The sequence below is a fragment of the Staurois parvus genome, unplaced genomic scaffold, assembly GCF_062004578.1.
Source record: "Staurois parvus isolate SC_StPar_1 unplaced genomic scaffold, SC_StPar_1.0 ptg000393l, whole genome shotgun sequence".
NCBI lineage: Eukaryota > Metazoa > Chordata > Amphibia > Anura > Ranidae > Staurois > Staurois parvus.
The window spans coordinates 937,994-957,020 of NW_028318189.1; the positions used below are offsets into that span (position 1 = coordinate 937,994).

At 39.1% G+C, this 19,027-nt stretch overlaps 1 protein-coding gene across 2 annotated transcripts in view; it reads right to left on the minus strand.

Annotated features, from left to right (window-relative positions):
* Positions 1-19,027, minus strand: part of PALD1 (phosphatase domain containing paladin 1) — a 419,780-nt gene that overhangs the window by 185,996 nt on the left and 214,757 nt on the right. For both annotated transcript variants that reach the window (XM_089686197.1, XM_089686198.1), the window contains 2 exons: positions 12,848-12,999; positions 8,468-8,564 (listed from right to left, as the gene is read on the minus strand). In XM_089686197.1, coding sequence (XP_089542323.1) covers positions 8,468-8,564; positions 12,848-12,999 — 249 coding nt within the window. The remainder of the gene's footprint in view (positions 1-8,467; positions 8,565-12,847; positions 13,000-19,027) is intronic.

Sequence of the window (19,027 nt, forward strand, 5' to 3'; positions counted from 1 at the left end):
GAGCCCAGTGTCTGAAGGTCACATGTCAGGCTAGCCATGTAATCTTCCAGTCCAGTGGGGTCCAGGTTTAGCCTCCAAAGCTGTTGCTAAGGATTAACAGATCCAGGATAGCTGCTTTGCAGGACCAGCTCAAGCAGCGTTTTGATTGAAGTCACCAAAGCAAAAAGTATCTATGGTGTACCAAATATCATGAAGAAAAAAATGATTGAGGAAAACTCCAACTGTACTTTTGCTAGGATTTTGACATTTTCTTCATTCTTCAGAGTAGCTGAGAAAAAGGCATTCAACCACATAGGACACTAATAAAAAAAAGAGGCGTGATGGTTGGAGGTAGGTAGGTAGCAGTATAACCCATAGGTCTAAGTATTACTATATACCCGTGACCCTTAAGGGAGGAAGAAAAAAGATGATTTGTGAAGAGTTTGAATCAGGGTTTAATTGCTTTTTGTGTCTTCATATTTGGATATTAGTGTGTAGATGATCTTAAAATCCAACTAAAGTTTAAATTTAAGTCTATAGTTAAAGATGCAGAAAAACACCAAATATTTTACATTGGTTTCTTTTTTAAATCAGCCCCATCTTCTGTAAAAAAAACATTGTTCCTGGCATTTGGCTGCAGATAAAGATAGATCACTGCTTTCACACAGGGCATCTATCTGTAGCAGTTCAACATGCCTTCCCCTGCTTGGCCAGACTTAGAGCTCTGAAATCAGCATAAAGCATGAGCATTGGTGATAGATGTACACAGTCAAAATATCACTATATCAGCGACAGGTGATGTGGAGGTTAGCACAATAAGTTGGGTTAGGGCTCTTTCAGACAGGCAGTCTGAAGGTGATCTGTGGTGGATTGCTTTTCAGAGGGCAGTATAGCAGCCAGAAGGCTTTTGGGAGGCACTACTGCTATCTACGACACCTGTTTTTGTTGCCAATCTCTTGTCAGGCTGTAATTTTAGAATTCCAGCCAGTGAACGGTAAACCGCTGTTCAGCCGCCTGTTTTTATTGCTCCCCCTGCTAGTGTGAAAGAGCCCTAAAAGTGTCAAAATGCATTTATAGTGCAGAAAATTATTTGATCCTCTGCAGATTTTGTAAGTTTGCCCACATACAAAAAAAATGAAAGGTCTATAACTTTTATCATAGGTGTATTTTAAAGGATACAGAATATAAACCAAAAATCCAGAAAAACACATGATACAAAGTTATAAATTGATTTGCAGTTCAGTAAGTAAAATAAGTATTTGATCCCCTACCAACCAAATATAATTCTGGCTCCCACAGACTGGCTATGTGCTCAGGTGGTACACAGATTAGTCCTGTCAATTTAAGAAGGTGCTCCTAACAACTCATTATGTGTACCTGTACACCTGTCCACAGAATCTCATTCTTACTCACCATCATGGGCAAGACCAAAGAGCTGTCAAAGGAAGTCAGGGACAAGATTACAGACCTTCATAAGGCTGAAATGGGCTACAAGACCATCAGCAAGAAGCTTAATGTGAAGGAGGCAACAGTTGGAGCGATTATTCACAAATGGAAGAAATACAAAATAACCATCAATCACCCTCGGTCTGGAGGTCCATACATGATTTTGCCTCATAGGGTAAGAAAGATCATGAGAAGAGTGAGGGATCAGCCCAGAACTACATGGAAGGAGCTTGTGAAGGCAGTTGGGACTACAGTTACCAAACAAACCATTGGTAACACAATATGCCGCCATGGATTGAAATCCTGCAGCGCCCGCAAGTTCCCCCTCCTTAAGAAGGTACATGTACAGGCCCATCTGAAGTCTGCCAATGAATATCTAAATGATTCAGAGAAGGACTGGGAGAAAGTACTGTGGTCATATGAGACCAAAATTGAGCTCTTTGGCATTAACTTGACTCGCAGTGTTTGGAGGAAGAAAATGCTGACTATGACCCTATTATTTTTTTATTTCCCATTGCTTATTAGATAGGGATCCATGGTCTCAAATAGGCACCCAACTGTGGTCAGACCAGTTCCCACTTTATTTTTCAGTGAAAATTTCCAATACATGTAAAATGCACCCAACGTGGAAAATGAATGAGAATATATTGAATGATCCTCTTGAAAGGGAGGCCATTGTGGAGACACTGGCAAACATCTCTGTAGACCATGTAGATGATACCACGTCGACTATGATAAAGTGGGAAGCGTTGAAATGTGTCTTGAGAGGAGTTCTTATTTCTCATGGTTCAAGATTGAAAAAAGAGAGAGCTTCCAATATGGCCTCCCTAACTGAGGATATACATGATTTAGAAAATAAACAAGCATAGGGCAGATACCTCCATTTTTCAAAGATTACAACAACAAAAAAACAAAACTATGTTGCATGCATTAGTTGATCAATCATATTTAAAGCAGAGAATGCGTGCACCGTGTCCTTTATGAATATGGTGATAAAAGTAGTAGGGCTCTAATACGTACAATTTGAAACAAATATTCTAAAAGGTTTATAATGAAGATGATATGCCTAAAGAAGGGTCTTGTGCATGCTTCAGAGCAAATAGCTTAAACCTTTTATGATTATTATTCTTACTATATTAACCGGTTCCCGCCCGGCCAATAGCACAAAGGCGGCCAGTAAAGCACCTCGTCCCTCCGGGTGGATGCCATATGGCGTCCTTTCAGGCATGCGCAGCGCGCCTGCCCGCAGGGCCGCTTTGCAGCGCGATCTGTCACCAGCCGTGTACCTCGGACACGACCGATGACAGATCTGTGTACTGACCCCGTTGCCGGTACCATGTGACCTGGCTATGACCAATCACAGCAGGTCACATGACAGTTGTATACAATGGATGGCTTCCTTTATGCCATCCATTGTATACAAGTTTGTCTAGCTGTGAATGGTGACAGCGATCACATGCACAAGCTGGGCCAATCACAGCCCAGCTTTGTCATGTGATTAGCTGTGGCCAAATCACAGATAAGCACAAAAAAAACCCCTGAATGAATCAATGTCATTCAGGTAAATGGTTGCTTATAGCAAAGTAATTCTTTTCTATAAGAAAATTGTGTAAAAAAAAAAAAAAAATACTGATCACTTACTATGGTAACATTATACTACTTTGGTCATAGTGAAATATGAAAAAAAAAAACCTAAAAAAAGAGAAAAAATGTAATAAAAAATTAAAAATAATACAAAAATTTAAAAAAAAATGTATCAAATGTTTTTTTTCGTACTTTCACCAGTCAGTGTCCCTGATCACCTGCCAGTTATATGATGACACTGTACTGCACTGGTGACAGTATGTAAAAAAAAAATTGTGAAAATTATTTTTTTAATTTTTTAATTTTCCGAAAAATGACAAAAAAATTACAACTTCAAAAAACTCGCCATGCCTCTTATGAAATATGTCGGATGGTCTACTTTGCAAAAAGGGGTGATTTGGGAGATATCTGTACTGTTCTGACATTCTTGGACCTCAAGAAATTAGATTGGCCGTCAGTACTTCAGGATTGATCAATTTTCAGATATATACCATAGTTTGTGAACTCTATAACTTTCCTACAAACTTAATAATACATCCTAATTTGGGTTATTTTCACCAAAGACATGTAGCAGAATACATCTTGGCCTAAATTTATGAAGAACAATTATTTATTTGCAAACTTTTATAACAGAAACAAAGAAAAATGTGTTTTTTTTTCCAAAATGTTCGGACTTTGTTAATTTAGCAAAAAATAAAAACCCCAGTGGTGATTAAATACCACCAAAAGAAAGCCCTAGTTGTGTGAAGAAAATGATAACATTTTAGTTTGGGTACAGTGTCGTATGACCGCGCAATTGTCATTCAAAGTGTGAGAGCGCTGAAACCTGAAAAATGGCCTGGGCAGGAAGGGGGTAAAAGTGCCCGGTATGGAAGCAGTTAATATTATATTATTATTATATAATATTAGAAACACAACAGAATCTTTTTCAGATAGTACTAATTCCTCTCAACTTGGTCACTATATAAAACGGACAGCCTTACCTAGATTGACAGAGAGACAGGTAAAAATAATTTCAAATCCTTTTTCAGCAGAGGAAGTTATATTGCTTATTAGATCCTTAAAGCATGGTAAAAGTCCAGGACCAGATGGATTTACGGGAACCTTCTATAAATAATTTGTGGATTCTATTGCTCCTTAATGGCATCTTATCTCAACCTGTTAGAATCTCAAATGAGACCCGACAGGGCTGTCATTTCTCTCCATATCTATATGTTCTGGCTATGGAGCACTTGGCGACTGCCCTTTGGTCGAACGATACTATTTAGGGAGTACGGATGGGTATTAGGGAATATAAATTGAGTATTTTTGCTGATTATTTACTTTTATATGTATCTAATCCAAAAATAGCTTTTTCAAATATCCTCCAAGAACTGGAACAATTTGGCTTCTTCAGTAATTTTAAAGTTAATGTAACAAAATTTTGATGTTTAAATATAAACTTATCAGTTACTGAGAAAGAAAAGATGGAAGCCAAATTTCCATTTCATTGGGAGGTACAATGCCTTAAGTATCTAGGCGTATATGTAACTCCTTTAGAGGAAAAAATATATGAATTAAATTATTTACCCCTATTAAATTCTATAATTATTGAGTTGCAGTCTAGAACTAAGGGTAAACATTCATGGTTTGGGAGGATGGCAATTTTTAAGATGGATGTTCTCCCTCGTTTTCTATATTTATACCAAACACTTCCCATCTCTCTTTCACAGATGTTTTTCCATTCCTTACGATCTAGTCTACTTTGTTATATCTGGTCAAATACTTTGGTTAGAACTCGGCATGACAATTTGGTCATGAGGAAGATGGAGGGGGGAGCTGGATTACCACATATGGAATTTTATCATATAGCATCTATACTGACCAGGATTCTTGACTGGTTTTATCATAGCCACTCAAAACAGTGGGTATCTATTGATCAACTAATGTCCCCAATTTAATTGACCTCCCTACCATGGATCGAGCCTATGTTGCACTCTTCTAGACAAAAAATATAATTCCTGACACAATCTGTGTTGAAAACCTGGGATTGGACCATTCAAAAATTGGGTATTTCTACAACACCTGGCCCTCTTACCCCAATCATGAGGAACCCAGAATTTGAGCCAGGACTAACAGTAGCTAGATTTTTATGCTCGACGTCTGTGGCCCCTTCTCCTATTAAACGGGCTGTTGCTACTGAGGGACTTTTACCACTTAACAAATTGTCACCTGTAGATAATTTGTATACTGGCTGTGTACTGGCTGTTGGCTCCATTCTTTTCAACTTCAACATTTTTACAAACATTTATATAAAAAAGGATCATTACATAGAGACCTAACCCCTTTTGAATCACTCTGTATGAGGAGCTTGATGGGTTCACGCCCTATTTCAACAATATATGGTATATTATTATCTCACATATACCCACATCAGCCTTACTATACCAGAGACTGGGAGAGAGAACTAGGCCAGATAGTAATTGAGAGGGAGTGGAAAAGGTCTTTCAGGCTAACATTCAAATCTAGTATTTCAACTGCCATTCAAGAGAAAAACTATAAAATACTAACAAGGTGGTATAGCTGCCCAGTGAAAATACATAAGATAATTCCGATCTATCCTGAAAAATGTTGGCATCTTGGGGAGGATGTAGGCACAGTGACACATATATGGTGGTCCTGTTCTAGCATCAAACCATTTTGGGAATAAGTATTCCGGATTTGCTCACATATCAATGGCACATCTTATCAGGTGTCCCAAGAAATAGCATTATTATCTATTTTTCCAGAATCTGAGAGAGCATTAAAAAGAGGACTGTCATGTTATTTATTTTCTGCGGCACGTACAGTAATACCAAGATATTGGAATACTCAAGTTCTCCCCTCTATTGAGTGGATAGATGAAATAAACAGAATAAAGAGAATGGAGGAACTGACAGCAACTATACATGAATGTTATCATAAGTATCTGTCGGTTTGGTTCCCTTGGATTGAGTTTATGAACTGTGTTATTCTGAGATCTTTCATAGAATAGGTACCATGTTGATATTGCAATCTAAATGTACAAAATGGTGATTAAAGGAGATGCTAAATGAGGTGTATGTGTTTTTGTGAGTGTGGATATTTGTGGAGTGTCTTTTTTTTTTTCTTCCCTCAGCCAGAAAACTGGAGATGGGTCGTGGATGGGTCGTCCAGCATGACAATGACCCAAAACAACTGACAAGGCAAGATAGGAATGGCTCAAGAAGACATTAAGGTAATGGAGTGCTCTAGCCAGTCTCCAGACCTTAATCCTATAGAAAATGTATGCAGGGAGCTGAAACTTTGCGTTGCCAAGCAACGTCCAAGAAACTTTAAGAATCTAGAGAAGATCTGTAAAGAAGAGTGGACCAAAACCCTTCCTGTGTGCAAACTTGGGAACCAACTACAAAAAACGCCTTACCTTTATGATTGCCAACAAGGGTTTCTCCACCAAGTACTAAGTCATGTTTTGCTTGGGATCAAATGCTTATTTTTCTCACTGAACTGCAACTCAATTTATAACATTTGTATCGTGTTTTTTTCTTGATTTTTGGTTGATATTCTGTCTCTATCACTTAAAATACACCTATAATAAAAAGTATAGACCCTTCATTTTTTTTTAAGTTGGCAAACTTACAAGATCTGCACGGGATCACACAATTATTTTCCCCACTGTATAAGGTAGATTTAGGTGAATTAGGGGTGCATTAGTGTTATATTGTCAAAATATGAAGACGATGATTGAAAGCCCTTAGCAGCTTTATAGATTGCAGATATACTCAAAATTAATAGTTTCTAAAAAGTAAGTAGGTGGTACGATTACACTGTTGTGTCCATCTGATGCTCCAGTCTGATGAATGAAGTCTGGATTTTTCAAAATTAGGTTTTTAAGTGATACTGAAACCAGAGCCTGGAAAATTATTCCAAAACTTTCCATGACCAAATGGTTAAAGGAGACGTATTTGAAAAGCTTTTTTGGCTGTCCTTCTCCAATGGATCATAGGAGGGCAGTTCATTCTGCACTCCTGTGATTCATTTTAGGCTGACAGCAGACTAAAGCCACTGTCGGCTGACATCACAGAGCCAGTCCAGGCTCTGAAAAGATCCAACTAGATCCCTAGACTGGCACCTGGCTCAGCCTCTCAGCAAGCCGATGAGAGGTTGAGCCAGCTGCTCCCAGGTTGACACACACACACACACAGCCCAGCCACAGGGGGAGGGGAGAATTGAGCAATCAGCAGTGTTTGATCACTCGGTTCTCACTGCAGAGTCTGCAGGGAAGAGATGTAGCATTAGAACAGTGCTGCATTCACCATGGTGAGTACAATGTTTTTATTTTTGCATAGCCCATACTTCTCTTTAAAAAAAAAACAAAAAACCTTATACTGGTAAAATAAAAGTACGGAAAAAGTATGAGGATGCAAAATATGTATTTAAAATGCATTAACAAGAGAGTAATCAGTCAACAATATGGATTACTGCAATTTAAGTAGACACAATGACAAACATTGTTTAAGTCTATTTAAAGCTTTATTTATTTCATTATTGCTCTGTCTTTTCTCCCTTTTTCCTTCCTTTCCCCTCTCATTCTCGCTTTCCTTCTCTCCGACTCATTTTCTTTCTCTTTGGCTCTCCCTCCTTTGCTCTCTTTTTCATTCTCCCTCATTCTCTCTCCCTCTTTGCCTTCTTTTCCCCTTGCCTGTCTCTTTCTCTCCCTTCTTCCTTCTTGTTCTGTCCATCCACCCTTTTGTGGTTACACCCAAGCAATAGGTATTTGTTGCTCAGCCTGGCCATAAAGTAATACAGTAATTATAGGTAATATAGGTTAGGTTAACATTAAATTCTCACAGTGTGCCAATAAATGAGAACACACAAACTTGTTTCCACATCAGCAGCAATTATTACAGACTGTTCCATTTGAGATGCTGCTTTTCATACTTCTCTCTGGAAGTCTATCTCCCACAGTCTCTTTCACTCCACCCTCTGCTCCCATGCAGCACCCCTCACATCTCCGGGGGTGAGTGAAGCAGCTGCAATGTTTATGCATACTGCCCACTACAAGTCACAGAGAGTCATGGCTCCATAACCAGCATCAAGCATCCAAGTGTGAGCCCGTAAGGTTATCTTTCCTCGGCAGTTGTCATCCTTCACATCCACCAGCAGATACCAAAACAAACCCAATAACTGTACCTTGAGTGTACTAGTATAGAAAAGCTCTTCATTAGTGGGGACAGCACCATCTAGTGGCTGCAGACTGGTATTAGAGGCATTGTGTTTTCCTACACCTTATGAGGTCTGACATACAGGAAATTGAGGCCCAGTAGGAGGGAAGTTGTGTTCCAGAAGCTGGCCATGGCCTGGTAGTTGAAAACCACTGTAGTAGATGACTTGCCTGTGGGTAGTATAGGTCATCAATGGTGTAATATAATTACATTAACCATTACAAACCGAACTTTACCTCTGCAATGATTTTCTCTCCATCTGGTATCATACTGATGAAGTTCTGTATGACCTGAAAACGTTCCTTTGGTACATCATTTGTGCTTTGTGTAGCGCTGTAACAGAAGTTATAGTAAATAAAGATTAGTCAGTAGGGTCAATTGTTTGATTATAAGCATTTGGCAATCTTAATTTTTCTACATCAATGTAACACAACAGATAGTACCACTTGATTTGCATTAGGTAGATTCCTTAATCTGCTGGACATGTGTACAGTATGTATTCTCTGCATCGGCAACCTTGGACAGCACACTGTAAAACTTTAGGAAGATTTACGTCAGATCTAAGGTGGTGACCATCTTCTGTACCATATAAGTGGTCAGGTTTTCATTTTGGCATAAAACTATGTTTCAGCAACAGGGAAATGAATTACTGAATCAAAAATACTTTCTTATAGAAAATGGTTATAAAATAAATCTGTTTCTGTTTTGCATTGATTTGATTTGTAGCAAAGTTGTTGAATTTTTTTTCTATATGTCATTTGATATTTGTATATGTTTAGGAAACTAAAGGTAACACAGTAAATCTGCAACAGTATATTTTTTGCATTATAACAAAAAGCATTTCAAGACACTAGAAAAAAAATCCTACGTAAATATACAGGCAGACCAATTAATTAGGAAACAGCTCTTACTCAGATTTAATTAGAAGGAAGCCAAATGACTTTTCTTGCCAAATTACACTCACAACAAATATTCTTAAGCTTCTGGAAGACTTATTGCCATAGTAACATAGTAAGAAGCTCCTGTCTGCAAGCTTCACTGTGTAAATAAATCTGATTTTCATTTTGTCAAATTCAAAAGGAATCTGAAAAATGTGTTGCATCTATGTGATTACCAGATGTAGCATATTTAGTATAGGAACATGATGCATGCTTCAGCAACATTTCACTGATGTTATACCTAGCATTTCCCAGTGTTTACAGGCATTTATATTAATTTGCATATTCTGTTTTAAGATAATATTGTTAAATATTGCTAATATGCTAAAATGTACAGATACGTTTAGGAATATAGAATGGTTCCACAACACAGCTATACAAATGCTTTAAATTGGTTGATTTACTTTACTGCTACTTATTCAATATATGGTATTTATTCCCTACTCCAGCAGATATATAAAGTGGAAAAACACAAGTCTGAAACTTTGCTTGTTGGGAGATTATGACTCTTTGTTGGTGCACCTGTCAGTTTACACTAGTTCTGTCACATTACCAGAAACATACAAGTGCCTCAGCAGGAGATCCTTATTGTTTGGGTAGTTTTTTTTTTAACACTCGTCAAAAGCCTTCCTCACAGCTATAAAAACGTCATCAGTGATGGAGTTTGACTACTTTGAGAAAAGTAGCCTAAAGAGCAGGGCATACCCCTTTCTCCATTGGGTGATCGTTTATGCTATTTTGTAGAGTGTTTGCAAACAGATTACAGTGCCCCACATCAATGCAGACAAAGCAACATACCACAGATCTCAATGTATGTTTCAGGTGAAACCAAGATCTTTCAGCAACTGGATCATGTCTTACACCACTCACAGAACTTTAAGGACAATTGTTTTTGCATGCACGATCACCTTCAGGCAGTGAGAGTGGCTAGTGAGTCTGTCAACAGCTAATTTCTCCTAGGCAGAATCCTGTAAATGTGAATGGAGTGGAGAGAAAGGTGGTGATAAGTACCGCTGGCAGACACTGCCATCACCACATATCACAGAGGGAGCAGAAGCAATTGGTGCAGGTATTCTGTGTAGCTTGATGCTAACAGCAGCCATCTGAGTGATTTTATAAAATCCCCAAGAACAAAACTGACCAGGTCAAGCATCACAAAATTTGTCCAAGCCCTTAAAAAGGCATACAGAGAAAGCACATACATTTTGCATAGGATACAAAAAACATGCCAGGAAAAAATGTTAAAGCCCTTGTGCAACGTCTAAAAGTTTGAACGAATATAGTCCATCTTCTGGATAAAGTAATGGGATGAATTCACTAAACTGTCCAGTTCTCATTACTAAGTTTGCATAAAGGTGGGATCAATATACAGGTGTACCTTGGTTAACGTAATTTTCGGTTTAGGAATGAAAATCCTTTGAAAATAATGTCTTGGTTTATGAATTTTTAAAAAAAAAATTCTAGCAATACAAAGAGTATGTCGGTGCCAATTTTTAAATGCAATTGCTGACTTTTTTTTTCTTCACTATAGCTCATAGATTTAGTTGTCACTTTCCCCGGAGCTAAAGGAAACTTTGCTTCTTTTAAGAAACCAAAAGGAAACATTGTTTCTTTTTTAACTCGGGGAAATAAACTAAAAGGAAACTTTCTCTTTGAGCTGGGGGGAAAAGGACAGCTTAATCTCTGAGCTATAGTGAAATTACATTTAAAAACCGGCACCACAATAAATAAAAAAAACGGAGTGAAGAAGTCCCCCTCCCATCCATACCAAGCCATTCGGGTCTGGTATGGATTTTGAGGGGAACTCCCACGCCAAAACGAAAACACAAATGGCGTGGGGGACCCCCCCAAAATCTATACCAGACCCTTATCCAATCATGCAGCCCGGCAGGTCAGGAAACCATACCAGGCCACATGCCCTCAACATGGGGGAGTGCTGTCGGGCAGGGGGGGCTCCCCCCTCAAAGCACCTTGTCCCCATGTTGATGGGGACAAGGGCCTCTTCCCCACAACCCTGGCAGGTGGTTATGGGGGTCTGCGGGCAGGGGGCTTATCGGAATCTGGAAACCCCCAGATCACGCCCCCCCCCCTTATGTGAATGAATATGGGGTACATGGTCCCACTACGGATTCACAAAAAAAAAAAAGTGTGGTGTGAAAAAAGACAAGACATTGTCTTTGACAAGTTCTTTATGAAAAGAAAAAACTAAAAGAATGCCCCCCACAGTAGGTTGAACGTCAATCACGATATCTGCCACCGACCCAAAAAAAATTTTTAAAAAAAGGCTCCACTTCCGACGATGGCTCCCGCCGTATGCCTGCTTCTGCGGTTTGACAGTTCTTAAATAAGTAAGGGGCGGGGCCACCCAGGGACATCATGCATGTGACCTCACCCCATGTGATATCAATGATCACATGGGACGGGGTCACTCGGGTGATTGCCCCGGGTGGCCCCACCCCTTCCATATTTAAGAACTGTCAAACCACCGCAGCAGGCATATGGAAGAGCCATCGTTGGAAGTGGAGCCTTTACTTTTTTATTCTTTTTTTGGGTCAGATGCGGACATCCTGATTGACGTTGGATCTACTGCAGGGGGACATTCTTTTAGATTTTTCTTTTAATAAAGGAATTGTCAAAGACCATGTCCTGTCTTTTTTCACACTACACTTTTTGTTTTTTGTGAATCAGTAGCGGGACCATGCACCCCATAATCATTCACATGGGGGGACCGGGATCTGGGGGCCCTCTGCTCGCAGACCCCCACAACCACCGGCAAGGGTTGTGGAGAAGAGGCCCTTGTCTCCATCAACATGGGGACAAGGTGCTTTGGGGGGGGGCCTGGGCCTCTGGTATGGATTTTGAAGGGGACCCCCACACCATTTTTTTTTAAATTTTGGTGTGGGAGTTCCCCTCATACTCCATACCAGACCCCAAGGGCTTGGTATGGATGGGATGGGGGACCCCACGCCATTTTTTAAATAATTGTTTTAATTGCCGGCAATTCTTTTACATTCAGCTGTCAGTGGGGAACCCCAATGACAGCTGAAACATTAACACATGGTTGTCACTAATAAAATACCACATGACTTGATAAAATAACTCATGCAATACTTTAGTAGCGTTTACTTTTTTCTGACCTCTAGAACGGATTAATTGGTTTTCAATGCATTCCTATGGGAAACTGAGTTTTGGTTTACGAATTATTCGCTATATGAAAAGTCGAACAGAACAAATTAAATTCGTAAACCGAGGTATGCCTGTATAATTTTTTTTTACAAGGCATAGCCTTTAAGCCACTCACAGAAAGAATAAGCACCAGGCAGAGATATTTTAAAGAATAAGAGTATGTGAGGTAATATACTGTCAAACGTACATGTGAGAAATTTAGCTGATCCATGCAATAAACCCTTTAGTGGAAGGAAAAAAATATATTATTATAAAAGGTAAGATATAATGCACATGGATGAAAATATGACATGCATTAAACTTTTGTGATTTGGCCTCCTCACAAATATAGAAGATAACTTTGATGATAGTCAGCTTAAATATAATCTTACTAGATAAGAGAATGAACAATGGCATCACATTTAGTTCTGGTGAAATCCACACGAAGTAAAAAAAAAAGCATGAAGCCAGCACTTTCCTATAAACATGGGAAATTAAAGATGAAGGACTCACATCTGTTCTCCAGCTGCTCCTTTACGGTGATAGAGAACTAATGTCCCCAGAATCATGGCTAAGTTTGTTCTGCCAACTCCTGTCTGGCAACTGAAAAGCAAAGCTGGTGGAGGGCAGCTGGCATCACGAAGCAGCAAGAGACATGGGTTTTCCTAAAATGCATAAACATATTAGTTGAAGTTAAGCTAGAATGCAATATATTCATAAAAATATTTTGTTGCACACTTTTCTGTCAGTTATGCAAAGAAATAATGTTCTATTTAAAATACCCTGAATAGTTGATACATACAAAACAGCATGTATATTGTAAGTTCAATAAATTTTTACTTTAACCAAATAGCCTATATCTTTAACTGCTTCTCGACCAACTTATAGCAGAACTAATGGGTGGCAGGGCTGTGAAAAATAATGTATATATACGTGATTTTGTATTTATGGGTAGGGGGTGCGTGCGTCCCCTTCCCGCTCCACCATCAGCGGCTTCAACTGTCAATCACCGAGTCCCGGCCAGATATTCCCTGCTGGCACCCAGCAATTGCAGAGGAACACTGACGGGGGGAGAGGTCTGTATATAAACAATACAGATCTCTCCCCTGTCAGCTCCAGCATGCTGCTTTGTATTGCATAGCAGAGCAATACAAAGCAGCGTGGTTACACAGTGAAACACGCACACAGTAAAACAGCACACAGTTAACCCTTTGATCGCCCCAGATGTTAACCCCTTCCTGTTCAGTGTCATTAGTGCAGTGTCAGTGCTTTTTATTAGCACTGATCACTGTATTAGCATCACTGGGGTTGTTAGTGACAATTAGTCAGTTCCCCCCCCCCCCAGTGTCAGAATGTCCGCCACAAATGGCAGTATATATACTGGAAATTGTTTTTTTTTTTTATATACTAGTAATGACGGCGATCAGCGATTTCTAGCGGTACGCTAGAAGTCGCTGATCGCCGTCATTACTAGTATATAAAAAAACAAACAATTTTCAGTATATATACCGCCATTTGTAGACGCTATAACATGTATTGGGATTTTTTTTTTTTAGCAAAGACATGTAGCAGAAAACATTTTGGCCTAAATTTATGATGAAATTTGATTTTAAATTTTTTTTTTACTGGATAGCTATCCCTGAGGAAGCCATGTGATTCGTGATGTAACGCATAGGAAGGAAGTGCAGTGACATAATTTTATACATTAAACATGGACGTATTACGCTATGAGATGTCCTTTGATGTTTTTTTGAACATGGATTTCTGATGAGGAATTGGAGAAGTAGCCAGTAAAGTACGCTTACAGAGGAGAGCTGTTTGGATTTTGGGTTGATATTAAAGTGCATTTGACCTATATTCCCTATAGGTCAAAATGGGAGATGAGCATGCACTCAAGCTGGTGAAGGATTTTTAAGGGTTAACACTGTTCAAGTCAAGTGTGAAATATATGCTGATTTGAAGATTTTTCTGCAGTACAAATGTTGATTTTTACTACATTTATTCACAGGCTGTCACTGGGTTGAGGGCTCAGCTGGGTGTTTATTATTCAACACTTTCTTCTTATTTTGTGTGCTTTGTTTTATTTATATATATATTGTGGCAGTGCGGTATCCTGCCACGGTGGAAATCACAGTGGTGACCCAGGATTCTCAACTATACAGGTTGAGGGGCTCCAGGCAGTTCTCGTAATGCAGAGGACACTGGTTTATCAGTTTCCTCTTTGGTTTGTAAAGCCTGTTTTGGGACCTGTGGCCTGGAGATTTCTAAGAGATTTGGGAGGGATGAAATCTTCAATCCTGGGTCCAGGTTTTGAGAGCAGCCAGCACACTGATTGCGCGGTTGTGTGCAGGCCTTTTTGTAGAGGCCAAACCATGATTCTGGGCTCCACCCCAGCAGACAGGAGGTCACTGCCTTGGAGTCAGGTGGGCTTCACCTAGGAGAGGTGGAAGCCAGAGTAGCTGTGTGCTAGTGGCTAGCTGTGTGCGAAAAAGCCATTTTTGGAAATTTTTGGAGTCTGCAGGAGACGGACATAAAACTGTGTACAAGCCAGGAGGCTGAATATTTGTTGCATTTGTTTTGATGGTGGATACCCCTGCGTGGGAAACTTGTGTTCCGAAACTTTCTTTTAAATAAAATTGGGCAAAAAGGCCCTTAAAAAGAAGAAGCGAGTTGCTGTGTGCTTTAAAAAAGTTCTACCATTTGATGCGAGTTCCCACAATATATATATATATATTTTTTTTTATCCCTTGATATATATCACTGAGATTGTCTATTTCCATATGTGTTGAAATTTCACTTATTGATTTGTTCATATTTGGTATTGCCTAGCAGGGCATCTAGTTTGTTTGGAAATTTTCATTCACTTGTGTTTGGTTATTCTCTAGGTATGCACTTATATCACCTTAGTTAAGGGCTCTGTGAGGTGTTTACTTTTTGCTTTATGGTTAAGTTTAGTGAGTAGCGCAGCACTGTCTATCAATTAATTTTTTTTTTTTTTAGTGTTGTGGGAATGCAGTTTTGTGTTTGTAGCCATTCTTTATCATATTAGGTTTGGCAGCGCAAGAGGATTTTTTCTTTAATATATCTATTGAACTTTTTTTCTAATGGTTTACTTTCACCCCTTTACTGATCTTTAGTGTTATGCTATATACTAGAATGAAATGAAAGCACCGCTTTCATTTGTTTATCTTAAGAATTATATAAACAAATACAGCATGTTTACAACCTCAATTCCAAAAAATGGAACACTGTAAAATCTACATAAAACAGAATGCAATGATTTACCAATCTCATAAATCTATAATTTATTCACAATAGAAAATAGAAAACATATCAAATGTTTAAACTAAGAAAATGTACCATTTTAACCACTTGGTAACATAAACCTTTTCAATAATCTATATATACCCTCTCCCGCAGTCTCATACTGCTCATAAAATGCCCATAACACAGTCCATAGTCCAAAATCAAAAATCCAAAAGAAATAAAAATAAAATAAACAAAAAACAAAAACACAAAACAATACTCCAAATGTGTAAATGTCCAAATCTTCCCGTTCAATCCACAGGCACCTCAAAAAATAAAATAAATATAGTGCATTATCTTTGATACAAAATTACTGTAAGTGATAACATGCAATCACACTAGTGATATAGATCATACATGTGAAGTGAAGGTGAATACACCATATCACTAGTGGTCCAGTGAAACAACCACTGCAACCGTGAAATATCACAAAAAACACACAGCGTGATATTTCACGGTTGCAGTGGTTGTTTCACTGGACCACTAGTGATATGGTGTATTCACCTTCACTTCACATGTATGATCTATATCACTAGTGTGATTGCATGTTATCACTTACAGTAATTTTGTATCAAAGATAATGCACTATATTTATTTTATTTTTTGAGGTGCCTGTGGATTGAACGGAAAGATTTGGACATTTACACATTTGGAGTATTGTTTTGTGTTTTTGTTTTTTGTTTATTTTATTTTTATTTTTATTTTTATTTCTTTTGGATTTTTGATTTTGGACTATGGACTGTGTTATGGACATTTTATGAGCAGTATGAGACTGCAGGAGAGGGTATATATAGATTATTGAAAAGGTTTATGTTATTTGCACTTTCAAGGGTGGAAGTTTGACTTTTCTGTGGGAAGTTATAGAGTATTGATTTATTAACCACTTGGTAACTGCACTATAGCCAAATGATAGCCACAGGGTGGTTATCCAGTTCTGGGAGGGCGTCATATGATGTCCTCCCAGAACGTGCTCTCCTGCGTGCCCCCAGCAACACGCATCCAGCGATCTCCGTGATCACTGTGTCCTACCAATCACAGTGGCCTTTTACCAAGTGATCAGCTGTATCCAATGACACAGCAGATCACAGAGTAAATACAGTCACAATACTGGATGCCCATGATCTTTAGACACTCAAATGGCATAGCATTCAAAACAGGCATGATTATGTGATGGACATCGCTGGATGGGCTCAGGAATACCTCCAAAAATCACTGTATGTGAACACAGTTTGCACTTAAAGCTCTATCTTGAAAAAGACAGAAGCCATATCTTAACATGATCCATAAATGCCTCAGTCTTCTCTGGGCCAAAGCTCATTTAAAATGATCTGCTACAAAGTGGAAAACTGTTCTGTCGTCAGATGAATTTGACATTCTTTTTGGCCACCATGGGCACGGCATCCTCTGAACTAAAGAGGAGAGGGACCTTCCAGTTTATCAGCACTCAGTTCAAAAGCCTGCATCTCTGATGGTATGGGGGTGTATTAGTGCGTATGGAATGGGTCCTCTTGCACATCTGGAAAAGCACCATCAATGCTGAAAGATATACCCAGGTTTTAGAGCAGTATGTGCTCCCATTTAGACAACTGCTCTTATTAGGAAAGGCCTTGCAGGACAATGCTAAACCGCATAATGCATCTATGGTAAGAGCATGGCTTTGTAGTAAAAGAGTCCGGGTGCTTAGCTGGCCTGTCTGCAGTCCAAACCTTTCACCAATTGAAAATATTCAGCAAATCTTGAAATGGAAAATATGACAAAGACAACACAAAACTGTTGAGCAGTTAGAAGCTTGAATTAGGCAAGAATGGGACAACATTCCACTCCCAAAACTTTAACAAATTGCCTCCTCAGTTTCCAGATGTTTACAGAGTGTTGTTAAAAGAAAAGGGAATGCTATACCATGGTAAGCATGACCCTATCCCAAATTTGAGATGTGTTGATGCCATAAATTTCAAAATAAACTTATTTTTTTCTTAAAATGGTACATTTTCTCAGTTTAAACATTTGTTTTATATTTTCTATTGTGACTAAAATGTGGATTTATGAGATTTGCAAATCATTACATTCAGTGTGTAAGTAGATTTTACACAGTTTCCCAGCTTTTTTGAAATTGGGGTTGTATTCATTTAAAAAAAAAACCACAGAATTAGTAAAATAAATACACCTGCTGGGGACAAGCATGCAGGCAAGAATTAATACTTTTTAGACATCACGGGCTGCATGGTTGTTCCAGAGCGGTGTGATCCATTAAGTAGCAAAGCTAAGATCAGGATGACAGTCCTGAAACATGCATATTTTAAACAAGGCATGGAAACTCTTATTCTTCTATCTTTACAAATTCTTTTTAATAAACATGCAGGTTAGAAAACAAATCCTGCGAACACCTCCGAGGAGGAACAGAGTAATGTCATAAGTCGGGAGAATAGCTTATAGTGAACATGTCAAACCTCATACATCTAGCAATGCTGTGCACCACCTTCTGCTATTGTTAACACAAAAGTAAGGCTTCATTCCAGACTCACTTCAAGTACTCAATATTTTACCCACCTTCTTGCCCAGGCCAATTTTCAGCTTTCAATGCTGTCACAGTTTAAATGACAATTGTTACACTGTACCCATATGAAATTATTGTTTTTTTCACACACATAGATCTTTCTTTTGGTGGTATTTAATCACCATTATTTGCACGATAAACGAAAAAAGAGCAAAATTTATGAAAAAAAAAAGTTTTCCTCGTTTCTATTATACAGTTTTGCAAACCGGAAATTTTTCTCCTTCACTGATGTGTATTGATGAGGCTGCACTGATGATGCTGCACTGATAAACAGCACTGATAGGTGGTACTGATTTGCAATAATAGGAAGCACTGAAGGGCACTGACTGGTGGCACTGTCAGGCACAGATTGGCAGCACTGATGGGCAGCACTATTGGGGCCGCACTGATATTCAGGTTGCCGGTTATCGGTAGTACTTTCCTCACACTGTGACATCGTGAGGAAAGTACTGCTGATAACCAACAAATGTATTTACATGCTGGTCAGCTGTGATTGGACACAGCCAGGGGCGGACTGACAACTCATGGGGCCCCCGGGCAATAGGAGATCATGGGGACCCTGTGTCCTTGCCCAAACTCAAAAAAGCCTATGAAAAAGGTACCAGGGGCATCTCATGGGGCCCCCTACTGACCCCGGGCCCTCGGGCAGTGCCCGAGTTTCCAAATGGTCAGTCCGCCCCTGGACACAGCTGATCATGTGTTAAAAGGCCAATGTGATTGGCCTTTTACCACTTCATGTGATCAGCTGTGTCCAAAAGACACAGCAATCACAGACAGTGCACCGCTGGGGCATAGAACGCCCTCCCGGAGCTGGACAAACACGCTGTAGCAGT